The 18,740-nt window shown below is 40.7% G+C and overlaps 1 protein-coding gene and 1 pseudogene across 2 annotated transcripts in view; one reads left to right on the top strand and one right to left on the bottom strand.

Moving 5' to 3' along the window:
- Nucleotides 1-675: 675 nt before the first annotated feature.
- Nucleotides 676-18,740, bottom strand: part of FAM120C (family with sequence similarity 120C) — a 183,763-nt gene continuing 165,698 nt past the window's right edge. Inside the window, exons 12-16 of one of the 2 annotated variants that reach the window (XM_033921801.1) lie at nt 3,720-3,929; nt 3,264-3,465; nt 3,042-3,180; nt 1,631-1,679; nt 676-1,421 (exon numbers count right to left, since the gene is read on the bottom strand). In XM_033921801.1, the coding sequence (XP_033777692.1) occupies nt 1,158-1,421; nt 1,631-1,679; nt 3,042-3,180; nt 3,264-3,465; nt 3,720-3,929 (864 nt within the window). In that variant the 3' untranslated portion in view covers nt 676-1,157. The remainder of the gene's footprint in view (nt 1,422-1,630; nt 1,680-3,041; nt 3,181-3,263; nt 3,466-3,719; nt 3,930-18,740) is intronic. The other variant, XM_033921812.1, reaches the window with a different exon arrangement.
- Nucleotides 5,354-7,274, top strand: LOC117359214 (annotated as a pseudogene).

The following is an 18,740-nucleotide window of genomic DNA, read 5'->3' as shown; positions in this document are numbered from 1 at the left end:
ATGTATGTACACACGCATCCTTCTACTGTAGGTAAAGGCACACGCATACACTTCTTTTCCATGCATATCTCATCCTGTAATTGGCTTTAACCCTTTCTCTGCTGATTGTGTCCGGAAGGCTTGAGTCACCCTCCAGAATAAGGGTAGCAGAGACTGGGTAGCAGATGTCACTATCACAAGCAAGCCAATCAATAGGCAGGAAAAATCTGCCTAGATACCTTCGCACTCTCAGAAATCCCCCAAGTACAAAGGGATATATATATATATATATATATATATATATATATATATATATATATATATATATATATACACATATACACACATATATATATATATATACATATATATATATATATATACACACATATATACATATACATACATAAAATTAAATTAAAAAAGCTGCAAACATTTACAGAGAATTGCAAGGCAGACAAAGACTATCTGCAGACTGAGCCTAGAATGGAGGGCACAGTAGAGTAAGCTCTGTTGGAGCAGGGAAAGAGAAGGAGTGGTGTACTAGAACTCAATCTGTAGAAGTGGGCACAATGGCAGCCTAACTCCAAATATCTAGGATAACACTGATGGATTTCAATACCCATGGAGGAGGAAACTGCCATTATTTCACCATACCCCCCTTCTCCCTCCTAAACAAATGCAGAATCAAGGAAATGATGGACAAGGTCACATTCCTTTAATGCAAATATAAATTCCTGTACCCTCCCAAAACCCTGCTGAGACTGTACTAAGTTGCCACCCCTCACCCAAAGCATATCAACTTAGGTTATATTCACCTTCTGAAAAACCACAATACTCATCAAGGGCTGGGGGAATCAGGGAAGAGGAATATAGTACTTACGCACTCCTCTCACACGCATCAAAAATATAGATGGCACTTATCTGTGTTTGTCCATTACTGTAGACTGGCATGAAGGTATTATTTCCTGGACATCTCCCTCCCCCCAAAGCATTAAACCGTGACCATGTATGTCCAAGTAAAACCACAGCCAGTGTGCATGGAATCAAAACACAAGAGCTGCTAGGTGCCGACTAAGGTGCTTCTCCCTCTTTTCTCAATCTTCCTGCAGAGGCCTCACTGTTCCCCCCAAAACTCAGGTCTGCCAGACTCTACATGTCCTTGGTGCTCTTGGGGGTCATTCCTCCTTTTGGAGGACAGCCACGCCTAGCTTCTCATCCCGGAAGCAGTCTCTTTCTTCGCTCAATGAACTGACGTGCACATTACTGCTGCTGCTATTGCAGGCTTCATTGTCTTTAGATAAGGCACATTGTGATACCAGGACTGCTGGACTGTCTGCCTCTTCACCTGCTGTCATGCTGCTGCTCCCAGTCCCATTAACTTGAGATGGGACCTGGTGGTTGATCAGTTCTGCAGGTTTGGTCACTCCATCTGTAGAACTCTGAAAAGAACATCACCATGTTATACCATTGACATGGTACCAAATGCATGTTCTAATTATGATGAACTCAATCTACACAGCCCCTGCCTCTGAAACTAGCCTGCCCCATTTCTGGTATGTCAAAGAGCAAGTGCCACTCTTTCCCTTCTGGATGCACTGTACTTCTAATCATTCACTATACTCCTTCTTATAACAGGAAGTCAACACACCGGTTTATTCACCTTCTTGCTTCCTTTCCCAGCTGCATCTCTTCCGCGTCTGTGGGTAGAGGAAGAAATAAAAGATATTATTCATGATGGTGGGGTGGGAAGACCTGTAGGTAGGAAAAGATGTACAAAGCTGCCACTCCTGAAATTAATAAGTGTGTATGGGATGCTGCCGTCAGCTAACCTATTTAAGCATTTTGCTCCAAGAACTACACAAATGATTAATTCTACTAATAGTACTCTGTAAAGCAGTGTATCTCAAACATTTTAAGCTTCAGCACACTAAACGGAACAAGTGTTTGAGAGTTATTTAAAGTTCTTTAAGCTATGTATGGGTGATTTTAACAACTAAAACTAAAATAGATAAATGTTGAAATTTAATTCTGGGGGTTATGGAGTATGCTTATATTTTTCTTTTTACTATGTTTCACTTTTACTTCTGTTATTTGTGTTATGATATTGTTGTGTGGTTATTACTGTGTGGGATCGCCTCGTATGACTTTTGAATATGAAGGGGACAGGTAAGGGGGGGGAGAGATATAATTGTGTCATTTATATAAGCTATACTTGAAGATAGTTGTCATCTTATACATTAGAAATAAAAATAAAGTAAAAAAAAAAAAAAAAGAACTCTGTTGCTCAGCCTGTGGTTTGAAAGAATTAAAGCCCTGAAAGCAAAATAAACCTGACCAATCTGCTCTAATAGAAAACTACAGGAGCTAACAAATAGTACTTCTAAACATCCAATACACCACTGATAGAACTAAGAGCTTGAAAAAACAATAAATATCAGAGGAGGAAAAGTCTCAGGGCACAGTCCAGAACAGCTGTTCTCACAGACCAAGTGCCTCCTCATAGGCTCTCCACTATACTGAAAAGGCAGAAGGAACAACTTAAGTGCTACACTGTGCAAAAATACTAGCCAACTGCAAAGTGAGCCAATAGTCAAAAGATATTTGATCCTGCTCTCAAAATTAAAATCACACCCAGATCCATCCAGTATAAAAAAAGGTAAGTACAGTAGACTCTTTATTAACCGGCACACATGAGATTTAATAGATGACGGATAAATGTAGTTTCTGGTTGTTTGAGAGTTACTATTAAAAATAGGCCTAATTAATACTATACCCCATACTATTCCATACCATAAACTGTTCCAAACTACCAGACATGTGATAGGCAAAGCGGCGTACTCAGGTGTGGCGTGCCATGTTTACACTTAAATTTCCAACAGAAATTGATTTTATTTTCATTTTTATTTAAAGTATTACAGTATTTCTTTGATTATTTTTGCTGGTTGCTTGAGTTCCAGTTAACAGAGAGTCTACTGTATTGTGCTATCTATATTGATAGCATAGTATGTTTAATTTTAGTACATCTATACTTCTCTCCCTTTACAATCTGTTATACATACCCTTTTCCTGGTCCCCCAACAGAGACCACCTGCATCCCAAAGGACCCACGGCCTCTGGAAGGTTTGCTACCAGCCCACTGGCCCACAACCATGCCCGCAATCTCCAGTTTCCCTCCCTGAGGAGGAATCTGATGCATGCCTGGAAAGAGAAAAGAAAGGCCGCATATAAGCAGAAAGTATCACACAACTGGCACCTGTAGAACCTGTTAGAGGAGCACTCACCTGAAAAGCCTCGATTTCTCCCTGGTGGAGGAGGGGGGACTGACCCCATGGCACGTGGATAGAGTGGGACAGGATAAAATGGTGGCATCATGGGAGGCATGAAATGTGGTGGAGGAAGAAGTGGTGGTGGTGGTTGACGTGTCAGGTTGATTCCCTCAAGGATGCTTTGTCTCATTTTCTCTACCTTTGCTGCCTGTTCAGCCTGGAAATAGATGAGAGACTTCCTTTACCAGACATAGATAACCTTATCAATATGCATATAAATCAACTCTATTGCCCCTAATCACTCTTTCATCTCAAGGCCAGAAAAGTAAAGAAGCAATCTCTTGTGGTAGGATATTGTCTCCTCTATCTCTCTGGCAGTTTTGCTTCAGATGACTCCCTTGCTGGGCAATTACAAAGTGTAAGCCTACTCATACAAAAGATCAGAAAGGGATTCCCTAGACTTCACTCTACCTGTCCATCACAGAGCTCAATCAGTGATGCCTTCTCCCGTCCACTTTGGATTAGTTTGCTCTGAAAAAGCTTCCCATCAAAGTAGATCCAAGGGCAGCAGTGTTCCCAGGGGACTGGCTGACCACAGGCATCGTTGGCAAACAGTGCAGTATCTACACCACTCATGAAAAGGGCAGCGAGCTGGATGCCACGGGTATCTAGCTTCTCGATCTAAACCAGAGAGAAAGAATATTCAGTTTAGAGTAAGCATGAAGCCTCCACGCATCAGGACAAGAAAGCATAAGTAAAGTAACATTATGAAACCTACAAAATTATTCCTAATCATTCTTGTTAAACTCTGCACATACAAGCTGGCTAGCAAAATTTCAAAGGGAACACCCTGAAAATGTATCCAATTTTATGCAGATAATACTTAGCTGCAAGCAGATGTTCTACAAGGAAAGCAGGATATAAATATTCACTTATGCAAGATGTCATATGATGGATGGGAGCTTTCCCCCCAGTCTTAAGCAGAGAGCTTTTGAAACAGCTCAACTGTGCATGCACAGGTCCATTAGTGGTATAGCTAGGACCAAATGGGGCCAGAGAAGTAAAATAAGATAGCTCCCTATAACACCAGCTCTCCCAAAGTAGGGGGAAATGAGAGGGAATCTTCTCGTCATACCTTTTTTAAAATTAATCAATACGTTGTGCTCCAATAATTTTGCCGTCACTGCCCCTACTCTCTGGAATTCACTGCCTAACCATTTGCGTAGTGAATCCGATATAAAACAATTTAAAGCAAAACTAAAAACATTCTTGTTCCAGGATGCTTTTGGACAACAACTGTCCTTTTAAGGACAAAAATTAAATCAAAATTATTACTTTTTACCCTAACCTATTCTATTTTCCCTTTTTTTGTTGCACTTTTCTTTTACGATTGTAGTTCTCCTCCATTTTCCTATTGTTTGAAATAGGTCTATACATCTTATCAGTGCTTTATTATGACACTTGGATTTTATCCAGTATCCCCAGTTTTAATATGTTTTTATGTAAATTTTATATTGTACACCGCTTAGAAACCTAATTAAGCGGTTTAAACAATCTTTTAATAAACTTGAAACTTGAACAGCCCCTCCAGAGTTCCAGTAAATCAACACACAAAAAGCACATTCCAGACCTAAATAAAAAAAACTGTCATACTAACAGAGATAGAAACTAATATACAGGGGGGCATGGCTTGGAAGCGCTGATTAATGGATGCGTAATTAAGTAGCTCCGTCTATCCAAGATACTTTTTATTGATTTTCGATCACGGATAAAAAAAATTTTAAAAAGGAGACAAAAAACTTCTTTACTAAATATGGCTGCCTCTAACAAATTAATATTGAAACGGCGTTTTCGAGTGGAAAACCAAAAAGAAGTAAGCAAGATCTAACTACACCATCCAAGATACCGTTGCCTGAAGATTCACCTGATAAAATCAATATAAGGGAGGAATTAAAGAGTATCTGGCAACTATTACAGGGCAATGCAGAAAAACTTGCTACTGTGATTGAAGAGGTAACAAGTTTATCTCATAAAATGGATGGCATTACCATTAGGATGAATAACGTGGAAAGCAGATTAGAAAAAGCAGAGGCAGCAGTGATAACATGTCAGAAAAGTCAGAAAATACAACAGGATTTCTCAGCCCAATTGAAAATCTAGAGAATCGTGCAAGAAGGCGAAATATAAGACTTTTAGGGCTACCGGAAAACTCAGAAGGTAAAAATGCTGTAGCCTTTATAGAAATGCTTATTCCAAAACTGTCATCTAAATTTCCATTCGAAGTGGAAAGGGCACACAGAATTCCTATAAAAAGAAATAACTGCTTTACTGGTCCTAGACCTTTAATATTCTGTGTATTGTGGTATCAACAAGCATTTGAGATTCTTCAATTCGCTAAACAAAACAAAAATTGGAATTAGAAGGATGCAAAGATCTTAATGGTACCGGATTTCACAAAAAGAACTGCAGATACCAGGAAACAATTTCTCCAATTAAGACCTAGGGGTTCAATATGATCTTTTTTTCCCCTGCTGTTATGCAGGTAACATATCAAAATAAATCTTTACATTTTGATGACCCAATGAAGTTAAAAGAATTTATCTCACAAGCAATGCCAATGGAATGAGAATACTTATTCAAATTAAATGTAAATTTGTGATGAATCAGATGGTATGTTTCACTAGAATGAATTTATTGATGTTTGATTAATGTTAAAGGAGTGTCAGTCTTTGAAGTCGCTAGGTTTTATTTTAAGATCAATAAATGGAGACGGTATAACTTTTAACAGTGTTATTTCGATATTAAAGGGTTAAATATTTTACAGTTTAACAGCTAAATCTCAGAATGAAATATGGAACTTTCATGGGTGGCTATTTGATTGGACAGTTTCTTTTGTCCCGCCTCATTTTATACTTCCGGTAACAACGTCACTGACTCTGTGCAAAAGAGAACAGTGTCTGAACTGCAAGGTACAGGCGGAATTGAAGTCACTAATGTAATGTAATGTAATACTATTCTGACTGAATTTGTATTTTCTTATTTATATCATCTGTGTATTGGAGGTTGTTCACAAGAAATACATTGGACAATTAAAGTGAGATGCATACATACGTCAGACAAATTACTATAGTTTCGAATGAACTAAGTCAGGTATGCATCATTTGGTTTTGCATTGTCTGCTGGCTTTTGAGTGACTCTCTATAGTGGGAGGGATAGAGTCATTGCTGCGGAGGTTCCGATGATCCAATCCTGGGCACCGAGGAGGTGGAACGCCAGGCCTGGAGAAGAAAATGAGTTGAGACATTGAGAGCCAGCGAGTGCCTACCCAGGCCAAGCCTCTGTAGCGCCACAGCGAGCACCGGAGCCGTGGGTGACTGGCAGTTGGGACTGTATCTTGTGCCTTAGATTTAATGAGGCATTTGCCTCCCCAACAAAGTATGAAATATTGAGAGACCTCATTGATTTGATTTCAACCCAGTGCGAGGATCTTCTGCCCTCTATTGACCAGTTACTGAGGATTGCCAGGATCTTCTGCCCTCTATTGACCAGTTACTGAGGATTGCCAGAGATAAAGAGGAAGGAAAAGATTATCTATAAGGTAATATAGTTTGTGGATGGAGCTATGCCATCTGCCCATCTACAGAAACTAGAAGTTGTGACCAGTGATGCTTTTGATCAGTACCGAGACCTGTACTTTGAAAGGAGTTTCTTCTGTATACCCTTGGGATTTGGTCTGGGGCTTTGCGGGGGTTATATTAATTAGTAAAACTCGAGATGGTTCAAAAAGAAATTAAAGTCCGGTGGGATTGTTTCCTATTGTGGAGGTCCAGGAAATATCAAGTGATTGCACTGTGTATTACAAGCTAATGTCCACAGTAGTGACTCTGGTTGCAGACCAACAAGACTGGGTCAAATACCATGTACTTTGGAGGCAGCCTAACTAGACAGATGACCAATATTGGAAGACTAATAGAGGATATGGAAAATAAGATCCGAAGCACACTCAACAAGAATAAACATTCTTAAATGGCAATAAGTTTTAAATCATTTTCTTTTTTGTTTTTAAATGTTCTGAGAATGGTACAATAGTAATAATAATAACTTTATTTTTGTATACCGCAATACCACAATACCGCAATACCGCAATACCACAAAACAGTTCAGAGCGGTTTACAGGAGAAGAGACTGTACATTTACAGCGAAGATACAGAGAGTTAGATTAACCAGTGTAATGTAACCAGTAGCAATTACAAAATAATCCAGTAACAATTACAAGAGAGTGCAGAATGGGGATAGTAGAATCCAGGGGAGATGAGGTGTATAGGTGAGAAGGGAGACAAGAGAGACAAAATTCATAGAAGTCACGAGGGACTGTTTCATGGAGCAGCTGGTCACGGAACCAACACGGGGCGATGCCACTCTTGACCTAATCTTTAACGGACTAGGGGGGCCAGCAAAGGAGGTGGCGGTATTACCCCCACTAGGTAACAGCGATCACAACATGATCCAGTGCAAGCTTGAAATTGGATCATCAAAGGGGAAAAGAACCACAACGACGGCACTCAACTTCAAAAAAGGAAATTATGATGCCATGAGAAAAATGGTGGGAAAGAAGCTCAAAGGCAACATAGGGAAGACGGAATCCGTAGAAAAAGCCTGGACCTTACTCAAGGAGACTGTGCACGAAGCACAAAGCATATGCATCCCCAAGTTCAGAAAAGGGTGCAAAAAAAATAGAACAAAAAACCCAGTGTGGATAACAAGTGCAGTGAAGAAGGCGATAAGCGACAAGAAAGCATCGTTCAGAAAATGGAAAAAAGACCAAACAGAGGAGAACCAAAAAAGGCACAAAGAACACCAGAAAGAGTGTCACCGAGTGATTAGAAAAGCAAAAAGAGAATACGAAGAGAGACTGGCAAAGGAAGCAACAAACTTCAAGTCGTTCTTCAGATACGTGAAGGGGAAGCAACCGGCGAGAGAAGAAGTGGGACCATTGGACGATGGAGACCGAAAGGGAGTTGTAAAAGAAGAGAAAGAGAAGCTGACAGGTTAAATGAGTTCTTCACGTCAGTCTTCACGATGGAGAATATAACCAACATTCCAGAACCCGAGGAGATCGTAATAGGAGACCAAGAAGATAAGCTGGTCGATTTAGAGGTAAGCCAAGAGGATGTACTCAAGCAGATTGACAGACTAAAGAGCGACAAATCGCCGGGTCCGGATGGCATTCACCCAAGGGTACTCAAGGAACTAAAAGACGTAATAGCGGAGCCACTTCGACAGATATGCAACCTATCCTTAAAAACCGGAGAGATCCCGGAGGATTGGAAAATAGCAAATGTCACGCCCATCTTCAAAAAGGGCGCAAGGGGGGACCCGGGAAACTACAGGCCGGTGAGCCTGACCTCAGTCCCGGGAAAGATGATGGAGGCACTGATTAAAGACGGCATCTGTGAGCACATCGAAAAAAATGGGCAGCTAAAACCAAGTCAACATGGCTTCTGTAAGGGTAGGTCATGCCTCACAAACTTATTGTACTTCTTTGAGGGAGTGAACAGCCAGGTGGATAAAGGGGAATCTATAGACATCATTTACCTTGACTTCCAAAAAGCCTTCGACAAGGTGCCACACGAGAGACTGCTTAAAAAGATATGGAACCACGGGGTACAAGGGGAGGTCCACCGATGGATCAAAAACTGGCTGGCAAACAGGAAGCAGAGGGTTGGCGTATAGGGCCACTACTCAGACTGGAAAGGGGTCACGAGCGGAGTTCCGCAGGGGTCGGTGCTGGGACCGCTCTTGTTCAATATCTACATAAATGACCTAGAGGCGGGAACTAAGTGTGAAGTCATTAAATTTGCAGATGACACCAAACTATACAGCAGGGCTCAAACCAAGGAAGACTGCGAGGATCTCCAAAAGGATCTAACGCAGCTGGAAAAGTGGGCCGAAAAATGGCAGATGAGCTTCAACGTGGGGAAATGCAAGGTCATGCACGTGGGGAAAAAGAACCCGATGTTCACATATAAAATGGGGGGAACACCACTAGGGGTTAGTAACCTGGAGAGAGACCTGGGAGTGATGGTAGACGCAACACTGAAGGCATCGGCGCAATGCGCCACAGCCTCTAGGAAAGCAAACAGAATGCTGGGTATCATTAAGAAGGGTATTACAACCAGGACGAAGGAAGTTATCATGCCGCTGTATCGTGCAATGGTACGGCCGCATCTGGAGTACTGTGTCCAGTACTGGTCGCCGTACCTCAAGAAAGACATGGCGGTACTTGAGGGAGTACAAAGAAGAGCAACCAAACTGATAAGGGGAATGGAAAATCTCCCATATACCGACAGATTGAAGCAGTTGGGACTTTTCTCCCTGGAGAAGCGAAGACTTAGAGGAGACATGATAGAAACCTTCAAGATCCTGAAGGGCATAGAAAAAGTAGACAGGGACAGATTTTTCAAATTAAGGGGCACCACAAGCACAAGGGGGCATTGGGGGAAATTGAAAGGGGACAGGTTTAGAACAAACGCTAGGAAGTACTTTTTCACTCAGAGGGTGGTAGATACATGGAACGCGCTCCCAGAGGCTGTTGTAGACAAGAAAACACTAAATGGTTTCAAAGAAGGTTTGGATAGATTCCTAGAAGAAAAAGGGATTGGGGGGTATAGATAGGTATAGACCATTGCTCAGTCAATGGGCCTGATGGGCCGCCGCGGGAGCGGACCGCTGAGCAGGATGGACCTATGGTCTGCCTCAGCGGAGGCAACTTCTTATGTTCTTAAGGGAGAGGAAAGGAGGCGGGGTAGAGTTAAGTAGCATAGTATGAATGAATTTGGGGAATTCAATGAGTTACAAAATAGAAAATGGTGAGTTACTGAAATATTAAGAAATGCAGTAGCTTTAACAACATTAATAAGTACTAATAATATATTTTAAGTATGGCTGTTAGACAATAACATCAATTATTATAGCGTAATAAAGAGAATTAAGAACATATGTTATATTATCTATCATTCATCTTCATTGAATTTACATATAAAGAAAGGATGTTCCATTCATAATAAATAGTTGAAGGAAAGTGGATTGCACTGTTTAAGGTTCCTCAATCCTTAGTAAGATTATCTGAAAAAATTAACATTTCTTAATTAATTTCTGTTTGTGAAATCTGAATTCTTTAAGTGATAGCAAACGTAAAATAACATTCAATGAAATATAAAATAGTAAAATGTAATGATGTACGAAGTGGGATGCATAATAAATACATATGGTAATTTAAAAAGTTAACTTAGTTAATTTATTAATGTTTTAGACTTGGAACTAATTAATTACTATTTAATAGTCTTATTCTTAGAAATCCTATAAAATTATATAATTTAATTTGATGATAGGTATAAGGGTAATGCTTCTTAAAATTAATATGGGGAAATTGAGTATCTCAGACATTCATTTAAGCTAGGAATTGAGATTCTTGTTTTAATAGGACATATTAGGTCATTCTAATATAGAGTATTTTTAACTTGGATTATAATTGTTTATTATAATTAAGTTGAAAACTGTTGAATTAATTAATGAATTAATATTTAAAGATAACAATTTCATAATTCTTTTAAAGGATGATTTTAATCTTCTATTTTGTTCTGTTCAGATATAAGAATGTAATAGATTAAGATACTTTTCAATTTAATCTATTTAATAATATTAAGTTATTTTAATTAATATAAATTTATGTATGGTATATGATGAAAATGATTTATGATAAATGATGAAAATCTACAATACTTTAATATGATTATTTATAGGTGCCTGGGGGAGTTTTTTAGTTGTTAGTCTTGATAAGTGTTTTCAAGTATTCATATTATCTAATGGGTTGGGGGAGGGTAGAGAGAGGGGTGTAGGGTGGGGAGGGCTCTAGATGTGCATGGGTTATTATATAAATTGTAACATGAATAGAGAACTACTAATTATAAATCTAAAATGCATACGAAAATATTTACATTAAACGTCAATGGCCTTAATCAACCCATAAAAAGACAAAAAAAACACACTTAATTTTCTCAAAAAAATGCAGATATCTATTATATTCAAGAGACCCATTTATCCAATATAGAATCTAAAAAGTTGGAAAGAGGTTGGGTAAAAGAATGTTTTTATGCTCCTGCAGTAGGGAAGAAGGGGGAATTGCCATATTAGTAAATAAAAAAAATGTAATGCATCATTTAACTTGATTTCAGCTGATCCTATGGGTAGATGGGTACATGTGAAAATGAGCTTAGGTAAGGATACTTTGACACTTTTTAATATTTATGGTCCTAATTCGAATCCAATTTAATTTTTCAAAACACTCCAACATATTCTTCTACCTCTGGCTATGACTAATTTAGTAGTGGCGGGAGATTTTAATGCTGTTGTGGACCCTTTATTGGATAAAAAACCTAGTAAAATGATAAAATCATTAGGATTGGATAATTTGATATAAGTTTGTGGGCTATAAGACATCTGGAGAATTTTACACTTTAATGCTCAGGAATTTTCTTTTTGTTCACATGTTCATAAATCATTTTCTAGGATTGATTATATTTTTGTTTCAGATAATCTTGTACAACAGGTCAGAACAGCTACCATAGATCCAATAATTCTATCAGATCATGGTGGTGTATGGATAGAATTTGAATTGGAGGAACAAGATGGAAAGAGATCTGTTTGGAGGTTCAATAATACACTGCTAGAGGACACAAAATTTATTGAAGAATTTAATATAAAAATGGAGGAATATTTCCAATTAAACTCAGAAGAGATCTCATTGGAAACTTTATGGGATGCTTTTAAAGCTACCATGAGAGGGAATATAATTTCATATTTGGCTCATGTTAATACTCAATCAAAAAAAGATTTCTTTGATTTAGAGGAAAAGATTAAAGAATTAGAAGCAAAATTAGAGCGCTTCCCAATCTGTTCTGGTATTATAGAGCTGCGCAATTGCGAATTTTGTTGGATTGGGATATAGCGGAACAAAAATGTGTAGTACAATTGGAACAGCAATTAATGGGTAACCGGGTTTTACGATCCTTGATTTGGTCCTCTTTATCTGAACGGGTGGTTTTTAGAACTTTGAGAAACCCTATTTTGACTCACCTTTTGCGGATATGGTGGGAGACGCGGAAGAAATGGGGAGCAGGGATGGTGCCTTCGCTGTTGGGGGCATTGGGGGATGAACCATTTTTTCCGGCGGGTAGGGAGAGCTCGGTTTTTCAGCGCTGGGAGCGTCAGGGCCTCCGGACGTTCTCGGATGTCCTTCATAAGGGGATCCTGGTGTCCTTTGAGGCTTTTCAAAAGAGTGCAGCTTTGCCTAAGGGGGATTTTTTAGCTTACTCCCAAACCCGACATTTTATTCAATCACAGGGCTGGACTGGGGAATCGATCAAGACGAGGGATCCCTGGGAACATCTATGGCTTACACTTCGTAACCTGCCCAAACCCATTTCAGTTCTCTATCAATATTTCAGGGGCTCAGTTGTCTTTCACCCTAAATACAAAGGTCTTTGGGAACGGGACTTGGGGTGTTCTTTCTCAGAGAGGGAATGGATCCAACTTTGTCTTGAGGTGGGAAAGGCATCCTCTTATGTTCTTATACAGGAGAATGCCTACAAGGTGTTTACCAGGTGGTATTATACCCCTGCTAGGTTACATAAAATGTTTCCGGGATCTTCTGCACTGTGTTGGAGGTGTGGGGGGGCCGTTGGCACCTTTTTGCATATTTGGTGGGATTGTCTTCCTTTACAAATCTTTTGGAAACATGTTGTTGGCTGTTTATCCCAATTGTTACAAATTGTGCTCCCGTTGGTGCCAGTAGAATGTTTACTGGGCTTCCATAATGTGTGTGAACACACTTGGCAAACTAAACTCCGACGGTGGGGATTGGCTGCAGCTAAATGTTTAATTGCTAAATCCTGGAAAAGATCCGAGGCACCTGTTATGTTAGAATGGTATTTGAAGTTTCATCAATTGTGTACTATGGAACTTTCCATTGCTAAACGACATGGGCACTATTTTTCATCTATCCGAACTTGGACTGTTATTATGGATAAGATTGATACTTTGGTTTAAGTTTACTGGGGCTGGGGGGTTTGTTGATGTGGGGACAACTGCCTGAAGGAACAACAGGGAGGTGTCCACTTTGAATATTTCAGTTTCCTTGGGAGGGGTGGGGGGATTTGTGATTCATTGCAGGGGATATCTGTTTGGCAATGATGTTTTCTTCTTGCTGTATTGTGACTTTTGAGTCTGTTGTCTTCTGTTAAATACTATGGAGTGCTTGAGCCTTGATATCCATATTTTGCTTGTTTAATACAAAACTTTTAATAAAGATTTTCAAGTTAAAAAAAAAAAGAATTAGAAGCAAAATTAATGGTAAAATGGGAACATGATACATTCCAGCCCCTCTTAAAAGCTAAATATAAATATAATGAGATCTCTTCTAAATGGGCTAGGAAGGAAATATTTACTCAACAGGCTTTGTATTATGGAAACTCGAATAAAGCAGGAAGCTTACTAGCTAATTATTTAAAAGCAAAAAAAGAAAAGTAAAGATTATGGCTATTACAGATGAAAATGGGGTTACTCATTCTCAAATTGATAATATATTAAAACAGTTTTTGAAATATTATAAACTTTGTATTCCTCTGAGCCTTATTCAAATAAAGAACTTGATGGTTTAGAGTTTTTAAATTTAATTGAGGGTCCTAAAATTCCCGAGCATATAAAAGGATCTCTTGATGCACCTATCACACTGAAGGAGATTCAAGCAGCATTTAAGTCCCTTAGAGCCGGATCCGCTCCAGGAGGAGATAGATATACTGTGGAGTTTAATAAATCATTTCAAAATATATTAATGCCTTATTTATTAAAATTATATCAAGCTCAACTGAATAAAGGCTGCATTTCAGGTACTATGGCAGAATCTTTGACTATAGTTTTGCCGAAGCCAAATAAAGATCCTTTATTAGTTTCAAACTACAGACCAATATCTTTGATGTTGATGGAAAACTGTTGGCTAAGTTATTGGCCATACGCTTGGCTAAGGCTCTCCCTTATATTATAGGTATGCACCAAACCAGATTTGTTGCTCATAGACATTCCTCACATAACACTAGATTGGCTCTTCATATTTTGACATTAACAAAACCCATGGAGGATCCAGCCTTTTCTGTATCTTTGGATGCAGAGAAGGCATTTGATCGTGTAGAATGGACTTTTATGTACCAAGCAATTGATTGGTTTGGAGTGGGTTCTGGATTTATACAAATGATCAAAGCTTTGTATAACTCCCCTTTGGACTGCCGGCGCTGTGGTGCTCCAGATGCAGGTCTCGGCCACATGTTTTGGTCTTGTCCACCCATACAGACTTTTTGGGATGCTGTTTTTAATTTTGTTGATGTCATCTGGAGCAATACAGTTTGGAGATCAGCCTTGGTGTTATTTGGAGCCTCATTGCATTTCCATCCCCGTTGGCCCGAAGCCTCCGCCTTCCTTCGTTGGACGGCTGTGATTGCTATCAAATGCATTTTGATTAAGTGGATGGAAGCGGAGGCACCTGACTATTCCCTTTGGCATAGTTACATGATTACGTTGCTTTCTTGGGAACGGAGAGGAGTCCAGGACATTTCTTCCTTGACCGGACGAGCCTTCCAGAGAATTTGGGAGCCCTTTTGGAACACGTTGTCTCCGGTGGCTCGTAGCCGCCTTTTGAACCTTGTTATTACAACTGGGGTTTTTTTTGTTTGTTTTTTGGCATCAGTGAGAGTGGGAGGGGGAGGGATGGGTTGTGGGTTGGGTTGGAGGGGTGGGGTTGCTGGATTATTGGGTGCAAATCTTTGAGCTGCCTTGTTGATCCTTGTTCTTGTATTGGATTGTTTTTTTCTTGGTGCTCAATAAAATATATTTGACGATAACTCCCCTTTGGCCAGATTGTATATAAGTAATTCTTTTTCAGATGGTTTTCGTCTGGAGAGGGGAGTCAGGCAGGGATGTCCCTTATCTCATTTGTTATTTGATATTTTTTTGGAACCTTTATTATTGGCTATTCAACAAGCAGAGTAGATTTGGGATATTCCTTTATGCTGGTCAGGAATACAAAGTTTCTGCATATGCAGATGATATTTTGCTTCATTTGAGAAATCCTGAATCTACTATTCCACATTTATTGGACTTGGCTGAAAGATTTGGAGTTTTCAGGATATAAAATAAATTGGAATAAATCAGAAATCCTTCCGCTTAATATACATTCTCAAAAAGGATTGTTTGATCAGTTCCCTTTTCTTTGGAAAGAAGAGGGTATAAAATATTTAGGAAGAAACAATGAAAATAAATGAAAAATCTTTATTGTTAAAGGTTACAGAAATGTGTGAGCAATGGAATCCGTTACATTTATCTTGGTGGGGGAGAGTTCAAACAGTGATAATGATGATTTTGTCTGTGGTGTGTTATCAAATTGGAATGTTACCAATTTATTTTCAAAGTTCTTTTTACAAAAAATTGAATAGTATTCTTATCAAATTTATTTGGATGGGCAAAACTGCTACAATAGCTTTAGTATCTTTACAAAAATCAATTGAGGAGGGAGGGGTAAATTTTCCAAATTTCTATAGGTATCATCAGGCCTATATTCTGCGTCAGGCTATGTACTGGATCCTGCCTCATTAGCAAACTGAGGAAAAGATCCTCGAGTGATAGCAGCAGTAAAATAAGACAATAAAGGACCACAAAGATTAGAAGAAAGAATGCGATAAAATTCTCCGGAAAAGCCATCCGGGCCCGGACCCTTACCAGAGCAAGAGCTTTGATAGCAAATTCCAACTCCACCACCCGAAAGGGGCTATTAAGAGCAGCCACAATATCGTCAGAGAGGCGAGGGATTCCAGAGGATTGAAGATAATCTGCCAATAAGTCCGATGACACATCCTCAGGAGCGCCATACAGCCTCTGAAAGAAGTCAAAGAGGATCCCAGAAACTGCAGACGTACTGGTCACCCTACCACCTCCCCGGGGTTCGAAGGGTTAAAATCGGTTTTCTATTGGTCTCAACTGTCACTAGTCGTGCCCTAAGGCGCCCCGGCTTGTTACCAAAACGGTGAAACTGATGTTTATGGTAAGCTGTCCATTTCTGAGAACGCGAGTGAATTAGAGAATTGAGAGCCTCTTGAGTAGATAAATAACGTTCCCAAGTATCCCCCGAGGGAGCTGAGTGAAAAGATCGCTTAGCAGCGCGTAAGGTCCTTTCCAAAGTGATGATGCCTCTATGGAGATGTTTGTTCCTTGCACACAAAAAAAGAAATAATATAACCCCTAAGTACTGTCTTAGCTGCTTCCCAAAACAAAGCAGGATCGTCCATATGGGTGGCATTATGAGCGACATAGTCATCCCATTGAGCCCGCAAAAAAGTTTGAAATTCCACATCCCGAGCCAGGTAGTACGGAAAGCACCAAGAAGGAGAGTGAAGATAGGCAGCTTCCAAATGAACGTCCACCCATATCGGGGTGTGATCCGAAATATTCAATGGACCAATTTCTGCGGAGACGATGGAGGAAAACAATGTCGAGGACAGAAAAATGTAGTCAATCCGAGACCAACTGTTGTGAGCCCGAGAGAGATGAGTGTAATCACGAACCTCAGGATGAAGAAGGCGCCAAGGGTCCACTACAGAAAGAGTATCACAAAAGTCTGAAAGGAGACGGCCCTTGGCCCCCAATGAGGTTGAGGAAGTACCCGACTTATCAGAGTCAGGATCGAGAACCAGATTAAAATCACCCAAAATAATAAATTGGTCCCCAGAATAACGGGAACAAAGCTGAGTCAATTTTTGGAAGAAAGAGGATTCCGACGAGTGAGGTCCATAAACAACTAGGAGACGGTAGTGTTGATCACCCAACGTCAGGCGCAAAAGAAGACATCTATCATCAGCGGCCTTGTCAAGGACTTGAACCCCCAGCGGCGAAGTTTTGCGGATCAACACAGCTATCCCACCATGACGGCCCGGTGATGATGCAAAGTGGACCTCCTCTACCCAAGAGCGGCGTAGTTTAAGGTGCTCTGCAGCCGTTAAACGAGTCTCTTGTAAACAGGCAACATCCGAACGATATCGATTTAGAGCCAATAAAATTTTAGATCTTTTAACCGGCGAAGTGATTCCCCCCACATTCCAAGAGGTTAGTCTAAAAGAAGTACTCAGACTAGAGAATCAGGAAAGAAAGGGACAGAAAGACGCAAAAAAGAGACAAGACAGAAACCCCAGGAGCCCAGGCTCCTCTGGGGGCAGCAAATCCATAGAGAATAGACATATTGAAAATATATTGAGAAACCAAACATGAGAACCGAAGGACCGTCCACCCCCCCACCTAACAACCCAACCTATCAACCCCTCAAACCCCCCCGGAATACAGAACCCACCCCCCCTTAAACCCATGTCGAAAACCCACCCCGCACCACTAAGGCAGCATGAAGTGAGGGAGTCACTATCTCATGATCGGGGCCCCCAGTCCCCCCCAAACCACACTAGAAAAGGAAATACACAAATCAACCCTCAACACCATAGTAGCTGTGTACATTAAAACATTGTAAACACTACAGCACCTCCCCCCTCCCCCCCAGACCGAAGAAACACCTGGCAGCGGAACAGATGCCCACTCTCTCCTACCATGTTGCACAATCACCCAACACTGCTAACCACTCTCTCCCCGCAGCAGGAGAGATGTCCACTTCCTCCCGCCACCAAGCAACTTCCCCAACCCCCACCAGCAGCACAAGAGATGCCCACTCCCTCCCACCACTATGCAACACCCCCAAGGACAACCCCCCCGCCCCCTCCCCATTACCTTGCTTATGATGGCAGGCCGGAGGGATGCCTACTCTTCCGACCAGCAGGCCTGTCTCTTCAAAAAGGCAGGCCTTCCCCTCCCCGAGTGCATCCTGGGATGCACTAGGGAGGGGCCTAAGGCTCTGATTGGTTGAGGTATTTAAAGCCACTCCTAAGATGAGTAGGCATCCCTCTGGCCATCCATCATTAACAAGGTAAGGGGGAGGGGTGTTGGAGGTGGTAGAGAATGGGCATCTTTCCTGCTGTTGGAGGGTATCGTGAAGGGTGTGCTGTTTGTCGGGAGTGGGCATCTCTCCCTATGCTGAGGCGCATCGGGGGGGGGGGGCCTTGCTTGACGATGGGAGAGAATGGGCATCTCTCCTGCTGTGTGGGGGGGGGAGGGGTAGCAGTATCGGGTGATTGTGACACAGCAGGACAGAGTGGGCATCTCTCCTGCCAATCTTCAATTTGGGGTTTGTTTTTATTTTTTTTGCTTGGGGGTCTGAGCTGTCAAACCTTACATTCCTGTCAATGCCTGAGCCAATCAGCACTTAGGCACTAATCAGAAAGGCAATATGACAGCTCAGACCCGTTGGCAAATTTTGGCTGCAAATGTGGAACAACAAGGTTAGAGAATCAC

This window comes from Geotrypetes seraphini, chromosome 1 (genome assembly GCF_902459505.1).
Source record: "Geotrypetes seraphini chromosome 1, aGeoSer1.1, whole genome shotgun sequence".
Taxonomy (NCBI): Eukaryota; Metazoa; Chordata; class Amphibia; order Gymnophiona; family Dermophiidae; genus Geotrypetes; species Geotrypetes seraphini.
Note: the sequence above shows the minus strand (reverse complement) of the source record. Positions and strands in the feature narration are given on the sequence as shown.